We start from the raw sequence: 19,005 nt of genomic DNA on the forward strand, positions 1-19,005 counted from the left end.
TGAGTGATTTTTTTTATCCACTGAAATCAGTGGGAACTTTGGATTTGGATTTTCTCCATTGACCATATTGTAATGCATATTAAACATAGGCATATGCACATGCAGATTTCCAGTACTTTGACTCAAGCCATCTCAGGGTAAGATTAAAAATACAAATGTGACTTTGTATTATTAAAATATTTTAACAGCAGAAGGAGTGTAGTGTCGGATTTCTGCACTGATAGCTTCTTTTTTTTTTTCTCATTCTAGAAGTTAGGTCTTTTTCTTTCACATACTATTTTACTGGATCTGAATGTAATTTTATTCTCTCTCTCTAAAAGATTGTGGCCAACTCTTCATCTTGAGCCATTGAATTCTAAAGATGTGAAATCTCTCATTAGTGCAGAATGTAGCTGTGCAGATGTTAAATTGACCAAAGAACAGGTATGTCTTCTGTAATTCTGTAGAAAGTATTTCACGCTAATATGAATTTCAGTGAAGATGTGGAAGGGTAAAATGAACTGACAAAAATATATTTTTATTAATGGTTCAATAGCCAGGAAAATGTGTTTTGTTTAGTTAACTATAGTCATTTTACACAATTCTACTTCAAAACAGGATTTGGTGTAAATATTTGTATCCATAGGCTGATAGCACCAAATTCAGATGGAATAATATAAATTATTAATAAGGGAACTGTACTTTTACCAATCTTTCTGCAGACATGTCCTCCTCTTTTAGTATAATATGAATTTGCAGTAAAAATGCTTGGACATATGCAAGGAAGGCATTTTGAATCCTATCCATGGAGCCTGATCCTAACACGGTGCCGATCATCTCCTGAGATGATCTAGCCCTACTTGATCCTTAACTTGAAAGGAAGTCTTCAATTATATCTATTCTACTTCATGGGAAAACACACAGTTTTGTACACTAGTCATGATGTGCTCTTTGCATGCTATGGAGGGCTGAACATCCACAATCTGTGTTTTAGTGACAAATCCTTAACTCTTCAGAGTGCTTAATATTACATTGTTGTATAATGTTTGTTTAAACACTTGTCTTAGGAGAAGAAACTTGAGAAACATTGCCGTTCTGCAACAACTTGCAATGCTTTGTATGTCACTCTTTTGGGCAAAATGATTGCTTGGTAAGTTGAGATGGCCTGACGTTATTGTGTGTCTCTGTATATTTTAAAAATATAAATTGCTTTACCAGCATATCAGAATATGTTCCATTGAAACAGAAGTATTTTTTGTTGAGATGAAACTGCTCTAGCAGAAGAAAATAGAAAGGTATTGCTCCATTTATTATAAAAAGGAAAAGAAAACATCACTGTGCAGGATTTATGATCTATCCCATTTTGATGCTAAATATTTAGGTACCCACTGAATCTGAATATACGTATATGATCCTCTCCCTATTCTGAATCCAGAAACCAAATTCAGGTCTCTCTCCATCCTTTTGCATTACTCTTCTTTTTGTAGCCAACAGTCCCTCTATTCTTTTTTTAAATATTCATTGGGAAGTGTTCCTTTTATTTTGAAAGGTGCTTTGCCTGAGGGGCATTGGGTTTGCTGATGTGCCTGATGCTTTGCATCCTAGGCTGTGTCTACACTGCGCTGCAGTAACTGCCCTGTGAGAATGCTGCTGCTAGCGTGAACTAAAAGGTAACTGAAGAGGACTATGTTAATGCACACTAAACAGGTCTGTGTGAATGTGAACTAGATACATTTTAGTTTGCACTAGCAGTGTCCACATGGAACAGTTACAGTGGAACACTTAGGTGTGCATTGCAGTTTGCACCCACATAGTCGAGACTTCAGGGCTGTGTAGATGAGTCCATGTATTTTAAGACCAGAGGAGCACTACTATGATTTTCTGGTCTAACCTCCTGCATAATATAGGACATATGATTTCACCCTGTAATTCCTGCAGGTGAAGAGGATTCATCCTCCCAGCTGTGTCAAAGAACATTACTGAACACAGCAACTTGTGGCTGATCTAGCACACATCTTTTTAAAAGACCAGCAATCTCACTTTAGAGACTCCAAGGGAGGACACTTGTGATTGGTGGCTTACAATTACTGCTTGATCTTTATTATTTCAATATTGTATTTTTAGTTGTTGCTGGAGACGCTCTTTTAAATATATTAAATTAAAATAGCAGCATCCAGTTTTTACGTTCCGTCTCTTTATGATGATCTTATTCCCATTCCATTACCTGCTAAAGTAAAAGTATCCTATATCACTGCTGCTTTTTAAAAAATTATTACAGCTTATGTTGGTAGATGTGTTCAGGTGGTAAGCTCTGTGGGTTCTAATTCTGAAAGATGCTGCGCACCTCCTGAAGCCAATAGGAGTTGAGGGCACTCAGCACCTCACAAGATGGAGATCTTTAATAGCTTAAATTCATCTTGTCATGTCAAATTTAATGTATTAAAAAAGCCCTTCTTGTCCATTTGCTCAGTGCTGGAAGTGCAGGAAATATTGATGAAATCCTTCAACAGTGTTTCCAGTGTCAAGATACAGTATCACTATACAGACTTGTTTTGCTATCAGTTCAGGAGTCCATGATGAACGATAAAGACAAACACCTTATGAGAGAGGTAAGCACACAATATAATGGAAACTTTTGGAAGAAACGTGTTCAACTTTCCCACTGTAAATTAAATAAAAAGAAATTATTTGAGGGCTTTTCACTGATTCAAAGCTATAATTCATAGGTTCATAGATTGTGATCATCTAGTTTGACCTACTGCACAATACAGGCCATAGACTTTCCTGAATTATTTCCTGTTTGAACTGGAGCGTATCTTTTAGAAAAACATCCAATCTTGATTTAAAAATTTCCAGTGAAGGAGAATCCATCCTAACCTTTGGTAAGGTGTCCCAATGGTTAATTACCTTCACTATTAAAAATTTGCACATTATTTCTTAATTTGTCTAAATTGAATCTTGTTTTACTTTTGTCTGCTAGATTGAAGAGCCCTCTATCATCAAAGTTATGTTCTCCATATAGGTACTTGTATACGTTGATCAAATCACCCCTTGATTTTCTCTTTGATAAACTAAATAGACTGAGATCCTTGAGTCTTTCACTAGATGGCTTCCTTGTTCATTCTTGTGGCTCTTCTCTCCAATTTATCAACATCCTTCTTGAATTGTGAGCACCAAAACTGGACACAGTATACCAGCAGTGGTCACACCAGAGCCACATACAAAGATAATATAAATGCTACTCTTATTTGATATTCCCCCGTTTATACAACCGTGCATTAGCCCTTTGCCACAGTGGCACACTGGGAGCTTATGTTTGGCAGATTATCCCCAAGTCTTTCAGAGTCACTGCTTCCCAGGATAGTCCCCCATCCTGTAAGTATGGCCTACATTTTTTGTTCTCACCTGTATACATTTACATTTAGCTATATTAAAAGCAGGTGGTTTTATTTTCAGTGAAGACTAGGCCTTAGTGAAAATGAACACGAATGATCCGGAGCACTACTTGATCAATTCTTTTAAAACTCAAGTTTTCCGGACCTGCTGATTTAAATATGTTTGTCTCTAGTAACTACTGTCTCATGTTCTCCTGAGTTATTGGTGGAATGGAAAGTATTTCTTCATCATCATCATATGATATGACTACATCATCTGGCTTTTTCCCAAACATTAAACAGCAATATTTATTTAAATGCTTCTGCTTGTTCTACATTATTATTGAGAATTCTGTCATTTCCCTCTATTAATGGACCAGTACCATCGTTAGGATTTCTTTTGTTCTTAATATACTTGAAAAACTCCTTATTATTCTTAACTGCACTGACCATACATTTTTCCTTTTGCCTCCCTTACCAATTTTCTACAATTCCTAGCCTCTGATTTATATTCATTACTATCAGCTTCCCTTTTTTCCATTTGTTCTGATTTTTTTTTTTTTTAAACTTCTCTGCTAAACCAGGTTTGGTTTTTTTTTTTTTTTTGACCAGTGTATCCTTCCCCCCCCCCCCCCTTGTGGCTTTTTGGGTAAAATGTTCTTAAATAGTTTTTGATTATCATTCATATCTTTCTGTTTAAATTCTTTCTCCCAGCTGCTATGACTCATAATTGTTTTCAGTTTTGTGGAACTGGCCCATTTTAAAGTGCCAAGGATATATAGCACTGGTTTGGACTATGTACTGTTCTGCACTTAACCTATACAATCAAGCTATGATCACTTACACCTAAGCAATCACAATATTTAGTTCTGTGATCAATTTCTTTTTATCTGTCAAGAGAAGGTCTCGTATAAAAATTCCCTGTGTTGGATGCAACACTTTTAGAATTAGGAAGATCATCTGTGATTTTTAGAAATTCTGAGGACATTTTAGAACTGGCAGCATGAGCCCTCCACCATATGTCGCTCAACATGAAGTCACCATAATAACGCAACCTTTTTTCCCTATACATTATAGATAGGTGCTTAAGGAGCCAATCATCCTGTTCTCTAGTATCATTTGGTGGTCTGCAGCAGACAGTAACTAGTACTCCATCTGTGCTTTATCTGATAAGATATTGATCCATAAACATTCAAGAGCCAGTATCTAATGTCTGGGTTATTCTAAAAAGAAAAAGAAAGTTAATGGCCAAATCCATCCCCACTGAAGTTACATGAGGGACAAATTTGTCTTATGAGATCGAGACACTTTCAGTACAATATAGATAAATTACACAACTGCAATCTCTGAAGTTCCCTTATTGCATCAACAAAACACATTTTGAAGGGTAAAATATGTATTTAATTTGCTACAGTAAAATGGAAATTGGCAATTTTGAATAATAGTCTTACTCATGTGAACCACAAAGATGAATAATTTACCCTGTCAGTAATGTTTCCAATCTAAATATTCCCTATTCTTTACATGGTTCCTGTATTAAAAGTAAGACCACATAAATATTTGTAAAATACTTGGGTCACAATGTTCACTAGGTACATTGTTTTATATATTTTGGGGGAAAAAATGTAAGTCGTCTTATAAGCTATGTTGGGCCTAATACTGCTTTTACTTACTCCAATATAAATCTTGAGTAATTCCACTGAAGCCTTTGGGATTGACTTCAGATTTACACCAGTGTAACTTAGCATAGTTTTGCCTGAACTGTACATCCATAACTTGATCTTTAGGTCAGAACTAATTTGTGAAGCCTGTTTTCCACCCCAGCCTTGGTAACTGAATCTATTAAGGAAGCCTATATTGTGTTTTAAAACCCGGCATTCAGTATTTGTCTTGGGATTCAGTATAACTGAGTTACTGTGAGCAGTTGTTAAATGTATTAAAGCATTAATTTGATTGCTATACAGGTTCTCTGTCTCATCAGCATCAGCCACAATGGAGTGAGTGAATCAGAACTAATGGAACTTTATCCCGAGCTATCCTGTGCCATGCTAGCCTCCCTCGTTCACAGTCTGCACAAGATGTGTATGCTGACATATGGCTGCGGTTTGCTCAAGTTTCAGCACCTCCAGGTAAGATTCCATACATTTAGACAGATGCAAATAATACTCCACTAAATTAGAAATATTTGGCCAAACTCTGCTCTTAATTATATTGGTGTAACTCCAGGAGTAACTTTGACTCCAGTTGTGTTTCTCCAGATTTTCAATAGTGTAACTCAAAGCAGCATGGCCTGCTGTCTTCCCATAGACACACAAACACATTCTATAAATCTGTTTAATTTTGTATGTAATTGTCATTGACTTAGTCTACAGAGTGTCTCTCTTTTTTGTGTGCCTGCGTTATTCTTAACTGTTGCAACTTACAGTTGCAAAGCCGTACTAAGTGTTTGGATTTTTTCCCTTCTAGGAATCAAAAATTCATTGCTCCAGAGTCCAGGACCAGTGCTTTATTAAGCCCTGGACCAGCGCTAAAGACACTGCTGTTCTAAAGAATATGACCATTTTTAAAGTCTAGAGAACTACCAAGATTAGAAATAAATGCTGTACACCATGGAAAGCAGGAGATCCTAAGTTGCCAGCTATGTGTAACATTAATTTCTAGCCCTGGTGGTTAACTAGATACCATATCAGCCTTTAACTTACATAATTTTGATTATATGCCTCCTTCCCCCTTCAGTTCTGATCTGATGCCAGTGGCTGCTATCTTGAGAACTATTAGCAGGATGATCAATATTGTTCATCACCTGAAAACTTGGAATTTCAGCATTCAGAAGTTGTTTTTTCATTGATCACTGACTCTAGCAGTCCTAGAAAATATTGTCTACTAAAAATCAAGCCAGAATTGCAGGGGAAAGGAAGATGGTAATTTTTAAGCAAGTGATAAATCAAAGAGCCTTAGCGTAATTTAATAGAGTACTTTTTTATAGTTGAATGCCACTGTGACAGACCGTGCCTAGGGCTCCCCCAGAAGAGGAGGAGTGTTGGTACAACTCCCATCCCATGCAGGCCCCAAAGAGTCGTGCTTGGCCTCTGGCTGCCTATAACATAACTGTTTGAGACCTTCCCGGGTGCGGTGGGGCCCAACAATTCCCCCCCCGGGCTGAGCAGGAGGCGGTCCTGAAGCCCCCTTGGGCATGGCAGAGCTCAGCAAATAACTGCTGAGCAGTAAAGCAGTCCTGAAGCCCCTCTGGGCATGGCAGGGCTGCGTTCCTACTGGCGGGCTCTGGGAATGAGTCTCTCTCTTCTACTGTCTCCCACCCCACTCTGAGGCCTCTGCTGGACTTTTAAGCCCCGCCTCTTGCCAGGGTGTGTGCAGCATGCATGTTGGGGAGGGGCCTTTCTGGCTTCTGAGGAAACTAAGGGCTCCCCCTCTGGTGGGAGGGGCTGGTACACTCCGTCACAACCACAAATGTATAACTTTACTAATTTCACAAAAAGTAAGTACACATTAATAATTGTCCTCCATTATCTTCCACTTTCCTAGCAAACCCTGGGATGCTATCTGAGACTTACGCTGTTAGTGGATCCAAAAGAGTTATGGTTTCCAAGATCAAGAGGAACACAAACACCCAATTAAATTGTTACTGAGGAAAATAAATATCAGGCTTCCTCCTCTCCCCATTCCCTCTCCCACATTTGATATATTTCCTCTTCTTAAATCCCTTGGGCCTTTGTGTAGCACCTCTTAACTCATTTTTTTAATTGATTTGCTTTCAAGTTGAAGATCCCTTTAGCAGCAAAAGATTATAAATTCCTCAACCCAAGATCCCTGTTTCCCATTGGTTTCCTTGTGTCTTACATACTGACAATGCACAGGGCTCCAGGTAACAGACATATATTGATTACTATAACTCTTTCCTTTTCAGGCTTGGGAAACAGTGAAACTAGAATACATGGAAGAAGGTCAAAATACTATTTCTGCTCACAGAGAAAAACTAATAATCTACTTCACTATGCAACTAAGGTATTTCAGAACTCCTCAAAACACATAGTCTTTATAGTAGATATTTCTTATTTTTTGTCATATGGTTTCTCTGCTTTCTTCAGCTAAGCAGTCCATTACTGCCTCACATTAAATCTCATCCTGGTCAGTTCAGATTATTACTGATGCAACCACTTCTATTCTAGGAATAGATTAATAGCTGCTAACTGAAATGTACCCACTGTGGGCTTTGGAGCAGTTCTCTGTACTTCAGCACTCACAAGGATTGAAAGTGTTGGGTTATGGAAGACGTGGGCATGTAGCCAGGAGATCAGTGGCCATACTAATCTGCCATGGAGAAGGGGGAAGTAAGAGGAAACACAGATACTATAGGCCTGAGAATGCAGGAGCAGTCTATAGTGGCGGAAGCAATACCTTCCTCGACTCGTCTGGATCATTTTAGCACAGAGCCTAGAAATTCAGGTTATGCACAGAGTATTGAGTGTGGCCCTTTGTTAAGTATAACTTTTGTTTGCATGAAAACATGACAAAGTAAATCAGGGAGTGCTGACCTGTCTCAGGATAGCTTTGGGCCATTTTGCGTTTGTGTTGCCCTGGGCTTCATGAGTTCTGTAGGTCCGTTGATATTTTAAAGAGTTAAAGACAAACTTTGGAGCTTGTATTCAAGCTGTAGTTAATAGGTTCATATTATGGGCCTTCTTTTCACAAAAAGGGGATGGGAAATTGCATGCGCAGGTCAGGTAAATGGTGATATAAGAGAGGCCAATTGGTTGTATGTCCATGTAGTTGTGGCAGTTGTATGACTAGCCATTTTCCAAATCAAGCCCTATAATTCTAAATGTTAGGAATGGAAAGGGATTTTATTTTGGTTGGTTTTCTTCCATTAGTCAAGGCAGAGTGACTTGGAGAAGTGCAGATGAACTTCCTTGGCTTTTTCAACAGCAAGGCAACAAGCAAAAGCTACACAAGTGTCTGCTAAACCTCTTTGTATCCCAGAACCTTTACAAAAGGTAAGAGAATAGTCAGTGCCTTAGTACGTATAAACATATTGAAATGATTTAGTGTCAAGTTAAGGGCATGAAATAAAAAATAGATAGATTTGTTTAAAAAATAGATAGTAGAAATGATAATATGCACAAATATGGGAAGAAATTAAACTAGACCAACATGTAACCCTATAGCAGGGCCTGACCGCTGGCTGACGGATGCTAACTGAAAAGGTGCTGATAAATAGCACAGTATAAAGTTACAGGGAAGTATCTAGTGAGATACTACTTATGGGATACCTTGGCTGCTTGCAAAACACCCAAGGCACGGGAACCAGTGCTGTTTTGTTACACAAGAGGGATAGGCTGCACCTAGGTGTACCCCTGTGTGGCATGAACCCTGCTTGTTGGTGCTCTGGGCATGGTGGTGTGGGGCAATGAATCCAGATCCTCTGTCCTTCCACTGCTTCACAGTTGGGAGACCAGTAGGGTTCTGCATAGGTCATTCTGACTGTTGCACTACAGTAGCCTCCACAGAGCTGCTCTGCAGCCACTTTGCAGCATGAGGGAAAATTCCTGAACATGCATATTCCCCTTTCCTTGCACCCTGCCATCCAGGTAGCTGGTTCTAAGCACTGACATTTGGTGTTCTGTATTTTATTTCTTTCTTATTTTTCATGTTAAAACAGGGGGCATTTTGCAGAATTACTGAGTTACTGGCAGCTTGTTGGAAAAGATAAGACCTCAATGGCAGCAGAGTATTTTGACTCTCTAAATCAATATGAGAAAAGCTGTGAGGGAGAGGAAAGTATGATCTGTCTGGCTGACCTTTACGAGACTCTGGGACGATTCTTAAAGGATCTAGGCCTTCTCAGCCAGGTAATTGCATCTAGGAACCAAAGGGAATACTATTGTAACAGCAAAAAAGCAAGTAATTTAAGCAGCGCGTATTATACACTTGATAAGTTGTTTTCTGTTGCAGTGTTTTTTGTATAGTATCTTGCCTGCTCTGATCACATTCTCAGCTCCTTTATTACAGGCAGTTGCTCCTCTGCAGCGTTCTCTGGAAATTCGGGAGACTGCACTGGATCCAGATCACCCAAGGGTAGCACAGTCCCTCCATCAGCTAGCAGGAGTTTATGTGCAGTGGAAGAAGTTTGGAAATGCTGAGCAGTTATATAAGCAAGCTCTGGAAATCTCTGAAAATGCTTATGGGGCTGAACATCCCAGGGTTGCCCGTGAACTGGATGCGCTTGCAACATTATACCAGAAACAGAACAGGTAAGGTTAATAGTATTATTGATATCCTGGATTTGTCAAAACATGCAAGTCTTTTGAGGTTGTTACCTTGTCTGTATGTTTCCACGATTATACATTTTAATAGATTTAATTTCATTTTGATGCGTGTGCAGAACTGCTGTTAGTATTAGTAAGAATTATATGTTTCTATCAAGAGGAGGAAGAGACCTTTTTTGGGATCTAGAAAAAGATTAATAAGCATATTTGTGCATTATACAATTATACCAAAGCAATGTTTTTTTTAAAAATGCCCTTGTTATTGGTACTGTTGTCACCCTCGCAAAATAGTTGTGAATACTTACCAGCCCAAAGATAGGAGCTAGATGGTATTATTATTTTTATTTATTATATTAACAGCAGCAGCATTTAGTCACCTACTTTTACCTGGGTGACAACAGGGAAAAAAACCTTAAGGATATTTTACTCATCCATCAAAAACAAAGCACTAGGCAAACGTGTAGGTAAAATTTACAAGTCTGGTTGCAGATTTTTATGGGTTCTTTAAAGGATAAATGTATCCAAATCCTACTTGTTTAATTTTAACACCATCTCTTTGGAGTAGGAAGATGTTGTTATCCCTGTTTTACATACATGCAAAATGATTTACCATTAATAATTAATGCACATGGATTAAGTGACCTTTTCAAGGTGACATAGTCTGTTCCGGAGCCAGGAACACAACCCAGATCTTCTTAGTCTTAATCCAGTGCCTTAATGAGAAGACTGTCCTTCTTCCACACATACCTGAATGTACTGAAGATATCCTGACACTTACTTATTATGAAGCAAATCCTGTTCCCACTGCTCATTCCTAGTAGGCTGGTGATATGATAAGGGGAGAAAGGAGAGAAGTCCTTCCCTTCCTCCTCCTAAAACAAAAAGCATTTATGGTGATGGTGGGGAAATGCTGGAAATGTACTTAGGTAACACCCATTCAAAAAGTTCCTTGGTATAGTTTGTGCTGTTAGCTCTTCAGAACAAACTGCTTAACTTACATGTAATTCTAGAGGAAACTGCCAAAATTCTCCTCTTTCTCCCTCTGCAAACTACTCCCCAACCAAATCAAGGACAATCAAGACTCTGAGTCCTTACCTTCTCAGTTGCAGAACAAACACTCTAGATTTGTATCCAAACTCACCCCTTTTTCTTGGGGGTTTTCTTTTACGGGCAATAGAAATAACACAATAGCTCAGCCTACATTTTCTCCTTCAAACTAGGAAGTTTCTAACATTCCCTTTAGAGTTTTCGTCTTACTCGCCAGTTCTCTCTACGCAGAAAGCAACTTGCATCTTGTTTATATTTGGGGTGGAGTAAAGACATGCCATCCACAACTAGTCAGCATTTCTGTGCAGGATTCCAACACCCACTAAGAGGGATGGGTAATAGAAGAACCTGGCTACTCTGTTACACTCCTAACACAGTCATAAGCACTTTACATATTTTCATCTTTGACAAAACTTGCAAATTTCAAAAGCACCTATGCGACTTGCAGGGGCACTTGTGCTCCTAAATCACTTAGGTGCATTTTGAAGATCTAACCCAAAATGTATACTGTTGTCATGTGTGGTGCTCTTCTTCTGACATTTTAAATAACTATTTTCAGATATGAACAAGCTGAACAACTGAGGAAAAAATCCTTTAAAATGCGACAAAAAGCAGCAAGGCGGAAAGGCAGTTTGGTAAAGATTTGATACTTAATTTAATCAAAATAGGGGCAAGCTGTGGCTTTGTTGAATGGATGATAAAGTGTGTTTTGAGAATGTGTTCTAAAAATCTGATGCTTAAGTACTTTTGGTAATTGAAAGTTTGCCATCTTAACCACTTTAGGAGCAGCACTGGTATCTGCTCTTTCAAACTCACTGGAAGTAAAGGTGGATGAGTACAACTGGAATATAGTGGTGAGAGATGGAAAATAAATAAGTGGATATAGAAACCCTTCACATACTGGACTTGGGGATTCAGATTTCATGCTGACTACACGTTGTTGAAAAGAAACTAGAGAAAGTGTTCTTTAGGAGATGACAACTAAGGACCTAATTCCATTGGGCATAGTGCTGGGTAATCCCAATGGTCACAGGGGTAGTAAGCACCATTCTTGGTAGTGGTTTCAGGCTGAAGCCCTGAGAGTGTGCTTCCTCTTATGGCGTTTCGATGTTTTTTCTTCTTTTCCTTCCGTTTCTTCTGCCATAAAGCTCCTAGGGAAATTCTAATTCTAGGCTCAGTCTCATAGAAGAAGGGAAGCACCCATGCTACACAAACTCTGCTAGGAACTATATAGCTGAAGCAACATAAAGAAAAATAATGAAAATGTTACTCTTCCCACCACAATAATAATTAAAAAAAAAAAAAAAAAATCTGGTCATGGGGATTTTACTTCGTCACCTTTCATAATTATTTCAGTTACACAAACATTTTTTTATTAAAACTATTAGTATGGGCTTGAGGTGTTATCAAAGAGGTCTCTGAAATATTGGGCCACACTTTTTACTCTTACTCCACATCATTTGTGACAACTATTGCCGTACCAAGCCTTTCTATGAAGCTTTACAAAATCCTTCAGTAATAAATATCTTTATAGTGGTTTTATATGACATCAGTTGAATTCCATTTTGAGTTCTTAAGACCTAAGCAATTAATTGAAACAGATGGTTTGGACTAAAAAGTTTAAGAAGACTAGAACATATTGTAGAGGGAAGGCAAAACCTGAGAATAGCAGATTGAGGATCTATATTTCATGGAGGCATACTGGGTGTGATTCACCCCCATGGAGAGGACTGACACAAGGCCTATGCAACCTTTAATTCTCAAAATAGGGCTTAAATGGGGTCTATTTGGTGCAAAGACTTTGTGCTGTCCTGCACAGGAGTAAATTTAAATTGTAGATGTTAAACTTTTGAAGTAATGGCGATGGACTTTCATTACTTTGTGCTTTGCTTCAGTTTGGATTTGCTCTTCTACGTCAACGAGCCTTGCAGTTGGAAGAGCTCACGTTAGGCAGAGACACACCAGATAATGCTCGAACCCTCAATGAGCTTGGAGTTCTCTATTATCTGCAGAATAATCTTGAGTAAGTAATGTCTATGACAGTTATAGATTCCTTCTCTCTCTTTCTCATCTAAAGAGGTGCACTGTATGGAACCACATGAAACATTCCCAGTGATCAGTCTAAACGCTCTCAAATACTAAATGCAGTGCAATCCCCATATTCTTTTACGGTTTTCTATTATGAGATCACTATCATTCTTAGTAGCTGAAGTCTGCTGTACAGTGAGTGTCATTGGCATATGGATATTTTCCACATCACTGCATTTCCTATTTTAGAACTGAAGTAACAGATACTACCGTAAATTTAATCATCGCTATTTGTAAATATATGGGGTATTTTAATATCCTCTGTGTCATAGTTATCTATTACATCAGCCTCCTTTATAAAATTCTCACTCTAACAACAGGGTTGTTTTTTTTTTTATAGCATTCAAAATGCCAGTCCTACAAGGAAAGTAATTAATAAAGTGTATGTGTATATATAATAGGTGAGATCCTGGCCCTGTCCTGACTCCTTTATGATGTGCAAAAGGGCCAGAGCAGCATAAAAAGGCATCAAAGCCACATAATTGGCCAGGGGAGGATTCCCCAGCATAGGAAAGGTGAAAGACCCCTATAAAGCTGTTTCCCAAGAATCGCCTTGCAATCTTCAGTTTAGAGAGTGTGATGGGTCAGGGCCACAGCCCTGCATTATCAGCCCACCCGTCAACTTGGAGATGTTCTTTAACTTACACAGCTCTGGGGGCTTGCCTAAGTTATGTTGAGAGCCTCTCCAGTACCTGGAGTAATTTAAGTCGATGTTACAGGTGAGTTAGGTTGGCAGAAAGGACCTGGTAGTGTAGATGCACACATTATTAGGTTGACGGAAGGCAGCTTCCGTCAACCTAAGTCTGTAGTGTAGACCAGGCCTAAAGACTGCTTAAATGAGTTGCTCTGCTGTATTTGTTTCACTAAAGGAGGCTGAAATTTCTCTTAGAATACAGTGGCACTTCTGCAGGTACAAAAGTAACCTTAATGGTAGGCACAAATTTAATCTTCTTTGGAGTATTGCTGTGTGAATTTATTTGTAGGACAGCAGAACTTTTTTTGAAGCGCTCCCTAGAAATGAGGGAGAGAGTCCTAGGACCAGACCACTCAGACTGCGCTCAGTCTTTGAACAATCTGGCAGCGCTGTACAATGAAAAGAAACACTATGATAAAGCTGAGGAACTCTACGAAAGAGCTTTAGAAATTAGGAGGAGAGCACTAGCTCCTGATCATCCCTCACTGGCGTACACTGTGAAACACCTTGCAGTACTCTACAAAAAGATGGTAAGTGTGTGTTTGTTTTATACATCATTTGAAAATAAGGTCTTGTATTTTCCATTCCCCAGGAGGCAGATTATCAAAAAGTTTGGATAGCAGCATCTTCCAGAAATGCACAAAAAAGCATTATTAAGTATATAAAGTTGTGTCTGTTTTCACACCCATAGGAACATTGTGGGACAATGTTTACCTAAAGATGAGCTGTACTTAATAATGTCTTCATTGTATCGGGCACCTACAAGCTTCCCTTTTGACTTCATTCAAGCAAACTTATTCAGCCACTATATTTACCACAAAGAAAAAGAACATAGTTAAAAGCCAGCATTGGGACTGTTGCCAGGGAATCACTTCTCCACTTTCATATTTGAGTCCCTCTGCATACTGTATGTAGCATCCTTTGGAAGAATTGGTTCCAATCCACCGAGAGGCAAACCACATCCACCCATATTTTTGGCACTTGAGAATAATTTCTCATAATTTTTACTTAATGAACCCTGTCGTCATCTGAGAATTAATAATAGAACTGGCAACAGCTTTTAGAGTAGCCTGTATCTGCATAAATAGCTGTGTGTGCATGTGGGTATCTTGTGCCATTTCTACCTAATTTCAGTTCAATGAAAAATAAGCAATCATGCTGGTGCTGAATATGCTAGATGATGGCAATAGTAATAATGTATGTTTTCAAAATACTTTATAAATATTAGCTGTCATTTGACTACTCCAATATAAAGTGGAATCCCTGTCCATAGGAATATTGTCATTGGTCCTCAGCCATGCAACTAGGCAGAACATGAATCTTAAAGTTTCCAACTGTTAAGGTAAGAGAGTTCAGATTCAGAGTAGGGTGATGGTCCATGTGTTTCCTTCTGCACTCATGCATTTTGCTATTCTTCTGATTTGGAAGAATCCTGTAAACTCATTTCTTGGCTAGACTGTTCCTGTGCTCTTGCACAAGAGTTTTGTTGCTGACACTTCCAGTAGCATTATGAAATGGGTTGGTATCACATGGTCTTTTCCCATTTCATACTGCTGCAGCTGACGCTATCAGAAGAGAGCACTGCTATGCCTGTATCGAGTGATCCTTTGGATGAACATAAATGAAAAACACAAAGGGAATTAGTGGAAGGGAAGAGACTAGACTGGAGGGACATAAAGAATAGTTAGATATTTGACCTTAGACAGTTATTGACCTTATTCACAGTTACCTCTTGATATCAAATCATAGATGATGGTTGATGCTTTGAAGAAATTGGGAGAAAACTGCAGACTTTATAAGTCCAAAATTACCTTGGACAATTTCCATTTCATGCTAAATATCAAACATCCATATTCCAGAAATAGTTCCAAATACATGCTCCAGGTGAAAAAAATCAGATCTGTAACTTAGTACATCCAATTAATCCGATGCAAGGAAGGGATCAGATGCAAATCTAGAGTGGAACAAAATTTGCAGGAAAAATTAAAACTAGGAAATACCTCCTCTTTAAAGTTTTCTGATTATTAAATTTCCCTTCCCAAAACCGCTTTAAAATTAAGGTCCTTTTGAACTACTTGCTGAAAATCAACCCACTCCTCTGCCATTTATAGTAGGGGTGGGGAATACAGCTGCAGATAGAGCAAATTTTTGATGGACAGGAATGAAACAAACCTTTTTAAAAAAAGTCTCCTGATTTAAATACCAATGGGAGGAATTGAATGTTGATAAGAACATGCTTGAGAAATAATCAGAACTAGAGGTAGTACCTGGAAGGCCTTAAATGGGAATTGAAGGTACTCGGTCCATTAATAATAATCAATAGATCAACTGGAATGGTTTATTGTAAATATTCATCAAGCGTCCAATCCTGCAACATCTTAGTGACCATCCTTGTCCTGTAAGCAATTATAACTTTTCTAAGGTCTTTATTCACAAAAAATTATACATGCAGCTAGGTCGGCTGTAACCAGATGGCTGGTTTTAACATTGGTTTGTTTTCTAGGGGAAGCTTGACAAGGCTGTGCCTCTGTATGAGTTGGCTGTTGAAATTCGACAAAAATCATTTGGTCCAAAGCACCCTAGCGTAGCTACTGCCTTGGTAAACCTGGCTGTTCTTTATTGTCAGATGGTAGGTTTTTCCTGTCTTATGCATCTATCATATGTATTTCAGCAATTTTACATATAAAATTTAACTGCATTTAAAAGGACACCTTCAGGGAATTCAGAGTCTTATGTACATTTTTACAAACAAAAAACATACTTAGCAGGGGAAACGTGATTGCACTGATTGGAATTTAGCCAGAGGCCTACAGTTATGTTAACCCCTTTAATCTTGTAAAAATTACCATGGGATTTTTAATAATCATGTAAATTAGGGCCTCTGGTTTAAAACTACGTCTAAAGCATTGGTTTAGTACTGACTGAGAGGGAGCATTACCTACTGAAATTCTGGCACTCCTTCATGCACATTGACCAAGTATGACCCTGCCTAGGCATTTAAGATCTAACAAGGCTGCAGCTCTAGACTTTTCATTCCATATCTAATGTAGTTCAGAGAGAAACATTTACCAAGATCCTAGTATTCACTTGTTTCCTTAGCATCAACAACAATGAACACATCTACTTAGTATATCATATATTGTTTTGTCATGTTGCTTGGGATCTGTAAACCTGACTTTAAATTAGTTAAAACCCAGGAATGTTTGATGGTTTATGACTTAAATCATTTAAGATGAGACTTTCAAAGCCTCCTACAGAACTTTGACCCAAACTATCATAAAATTAATAAGAACTGGATGTCCAAATCTATTAGGTTGCTTTGCAAGTCTCCGCCTTAGTCTTTTGTAAACTACTATTCTTTTAAAAACAAAACAAAATACTGTTTTGGTTTAGCAAAGAAACTCAACTCTAAGATGTTTATCCTTAGTTTGCAGAAACCAAATGTGTAATGCCTATTTAAACAAATGGTTTTCATCTTGTCTTCCTTCTCCCACCCAAAAAGAAAAAGCACATTGAAGCCTTACCTCTATATGAACGTGCATTAAAGATTTATGAAGACAGCTTTGGTCATATGCATCCTCGTGTAGGAGAAACACTAAAAAACTTAGCTGTGCTGAGGTAAGGACAGATATTTTTCTCCCCTCTCTAATATGGGAACTGCCTCTATTAATAAATTAACAAATGTGAATAATCATATCAATAGAATATATTTTATCAGGCAATTTGGGGGCTAAAATGTATTAATTGTTGGTAAATGGTTGTGTTAGTATAGCAAGGTGACAGTCTGAAATGATGCAGCTTGGAACCTTGAGATACATATGCACCTCTTTCCTTTGACAACATGGGAGGACTCAGATCCAGATATCATCATATCACAATCACAACTCTTCCACACTGTTCCAACTCATTCCTCCACCATGCAATAGTTGCATGTAACAGAGTGAATGCAGCTGGAGTGCATGCCAATAATTCCCAGTGCCAGCTCCAGCAGGGTACAGTTAGTCATGTGGGCCTTTACCTTACCTTTAGATTTCCTTATTTTCAGAAGTGGTTGCTGACCTCGATGTCCTAGAAAGGCACAAGCTAATACCAGGCAACTGTAACTCTGCATTAACAAAGTTTTTTGCTGTTTAATTGTATGTTGTTTAGGCAGACTTCAGTACAGGAATGAGTTGGTGAGGCCAGTTTGATTAAACTTTGGTTTACTTCTCTCCCAAAGCTATGAAGGAGGAGATTTTGAGAAGGCTGCTGAGCTGTACAAGAGAGCCATGGAAATAAAAGAAGCAGAGACTTTGTTGACAGGAGGAAAAGCAGCTTCCCGACCTTCATCAAGTGGCGACACTTTCAGTTTAAGAAGTGCATTATCTCCAAATGTTTTCCTAGACCATGGGCAAAAGTGATGCAAAGCTGGCACCAAAAAAAACGCTACTAAAGAATACCTTAACCATAAAAAGTGGTTTTTAAAAAATATGAGCATGCTTCAGAGATCAAACTAAATGATTTTAGGAGACAATGTTCATGAATGATGAAAATATGAACAAATTTTATATTTTAGTTTAAAATATTTCGGTTCATGCTTCTTGTGGACCATGTGATAGTTACTTCTGTGTTACACACAGGCATTTAGTGAAAGATTAGTGTATGTATTCTATTAGTTACTTGTTCAGACTGTAGCTGTAATGCCAGAAAACATGTTTTTTTTTTTTTTCTCCAGACCTCTTCCTAATAGAGGGCCAGTGAGCTGCAAGGTATAATCAAAACAGCTAGTAGTTGTTGTTCCACATCAGTTCTTATTTCTACATTTCAGTGTCCACACTGTTATGATGTTTGTGGAATTTTGTTATTGTACCTTTCTATCTTTTCATGAGCAGTTTGTTATTTGGGGACACAATTTTGGAAACCATGTTGTGTTTCCACCAAAAGAAGGAAAATAACCCAAACTGCACCTGCTCATGTTTTGACTTTAAGGAAACTTATGCAAAGGAAACTGGGCTCTTAGTAAGACGTCCTTTTTTGAGTTTTTGGATCATGGTTGACTGAGGGCTTATCTATGTGTTCAGTTTGTACACAGCAAGCTGGGCTGTAAATCTACAGCTCACACCAGCCTGCTGCACACTAACTGGCCACAGGTACAGACTAAAATTCCTGTAGTGTGTTTTTGATTTAAACTCTGGTTTGAAACAGATTGAAGGTGCACTATAGAACTTTTAGTGCATGCTAGCAAGCACCACTTAGTGTGCAGCATGCTAATGCACTATAGATTTACACCCCAGCTTGCCCTGCATGAACTGATGATGTAGGCAAACCCTGACTGATATTTTTGTCATCTCTAGCTAAAGCTTTTTAATCGGTGTGTTATATACACTTATTTTTAGTAGGAATATGCTTTTCTTCTCTCTGGTTAGTCACTGGAATAGTATTTGTTAATTGGGGACTGGCATACAGCTGTCAGTTTTAGTAGAGGAAAAACTCATCAAAATTCCAGTATAGGAATAGGCTTGTATTAAACAGGAGAAAGAATTGATGTACAATATATTGA

General features: G+C 38.3%; 1 protein-coding gene across 2 annotated transcripts in view; it reads left to right on the forward strand.

The window, feature by feature from the left end:
- The window catches only part of NPHP3 (nephrocystin 3), a 40,679-nt gene extending 21,697 nt beyond the window's left edge, over positions 1-18,982 (forward strand). Inside the window, exons 14-27 of one of the 2 annotated variants that reach the window (XM_067561763.1) lie at positions 321-423; positions 1,047-1,129; positions 2,450-2,588; positions 5,318-5,482; positions 7,279-7,376; positions 8,243-8,365; positions 9,031-9,220; positions 9,381-9,622; positions 11,244-11,319; positions 12,580-12,707; positions 13,756-13,996; positions 15,970-16,095; positions 16,969-17,084; positions 17,686-18,982. In XM_067561763.1, coding sequence (XP_067417864.1) covers positions 321-423; positions 1,047-1,129; positions 2,450-2,588; positions 5,318-5,482; positions 7,279-7,376; positions 8,243-8,365; positions 9,031-9,220; positions 9,381-9,622; positions 11,244-11,319; positions 12,580-12,707; positions 13,756-13,996; positions 15,970-16,095; positions 16,969-17,084; positions 17,686-17,866 — 2,011 coding nt within the window. In that variant the 3' untranslated portion in view covers positions 17,867-18,982. The remainder of the gene's footprint in view (positions 1-320; positions 424-1,046; positions 1,130-2,449; positions 2,589-5,317; positions 5,483-7,278; positions 7,377-8,242; positions 8,366-9,030; positions 9,221-9,380; positions 9,623-11,243; positions 11,320-12,579; positions 12,708-13,755; positions 13,997-15,969; positions 16,096-16,968; positions 17,085-17,685) is intronic. The other variant, XM_067561764.1, reaches the window with a different exon arrangement.
- The last annotated feature ends 23 nt before the right edge of the window (positions 18,983-19,005 follow it).

Source organism: Emydura macquarii, unplaced genomic scaffold (genome assembly GCF_026122565.2).
Source record: "Emydura macquarii macquarii isolate MOO-44397 ecotype Brisbane River unplaced genomic scaffold, CSIRO-AGI_Emac_v2 contig_2422, whole genome shotgun sequence".
Taxonomy (NCBI): Eukaryota; Metazoa; Chordata; order Testudines; family Chelidae; genus Emydura; species Emydura macquarii.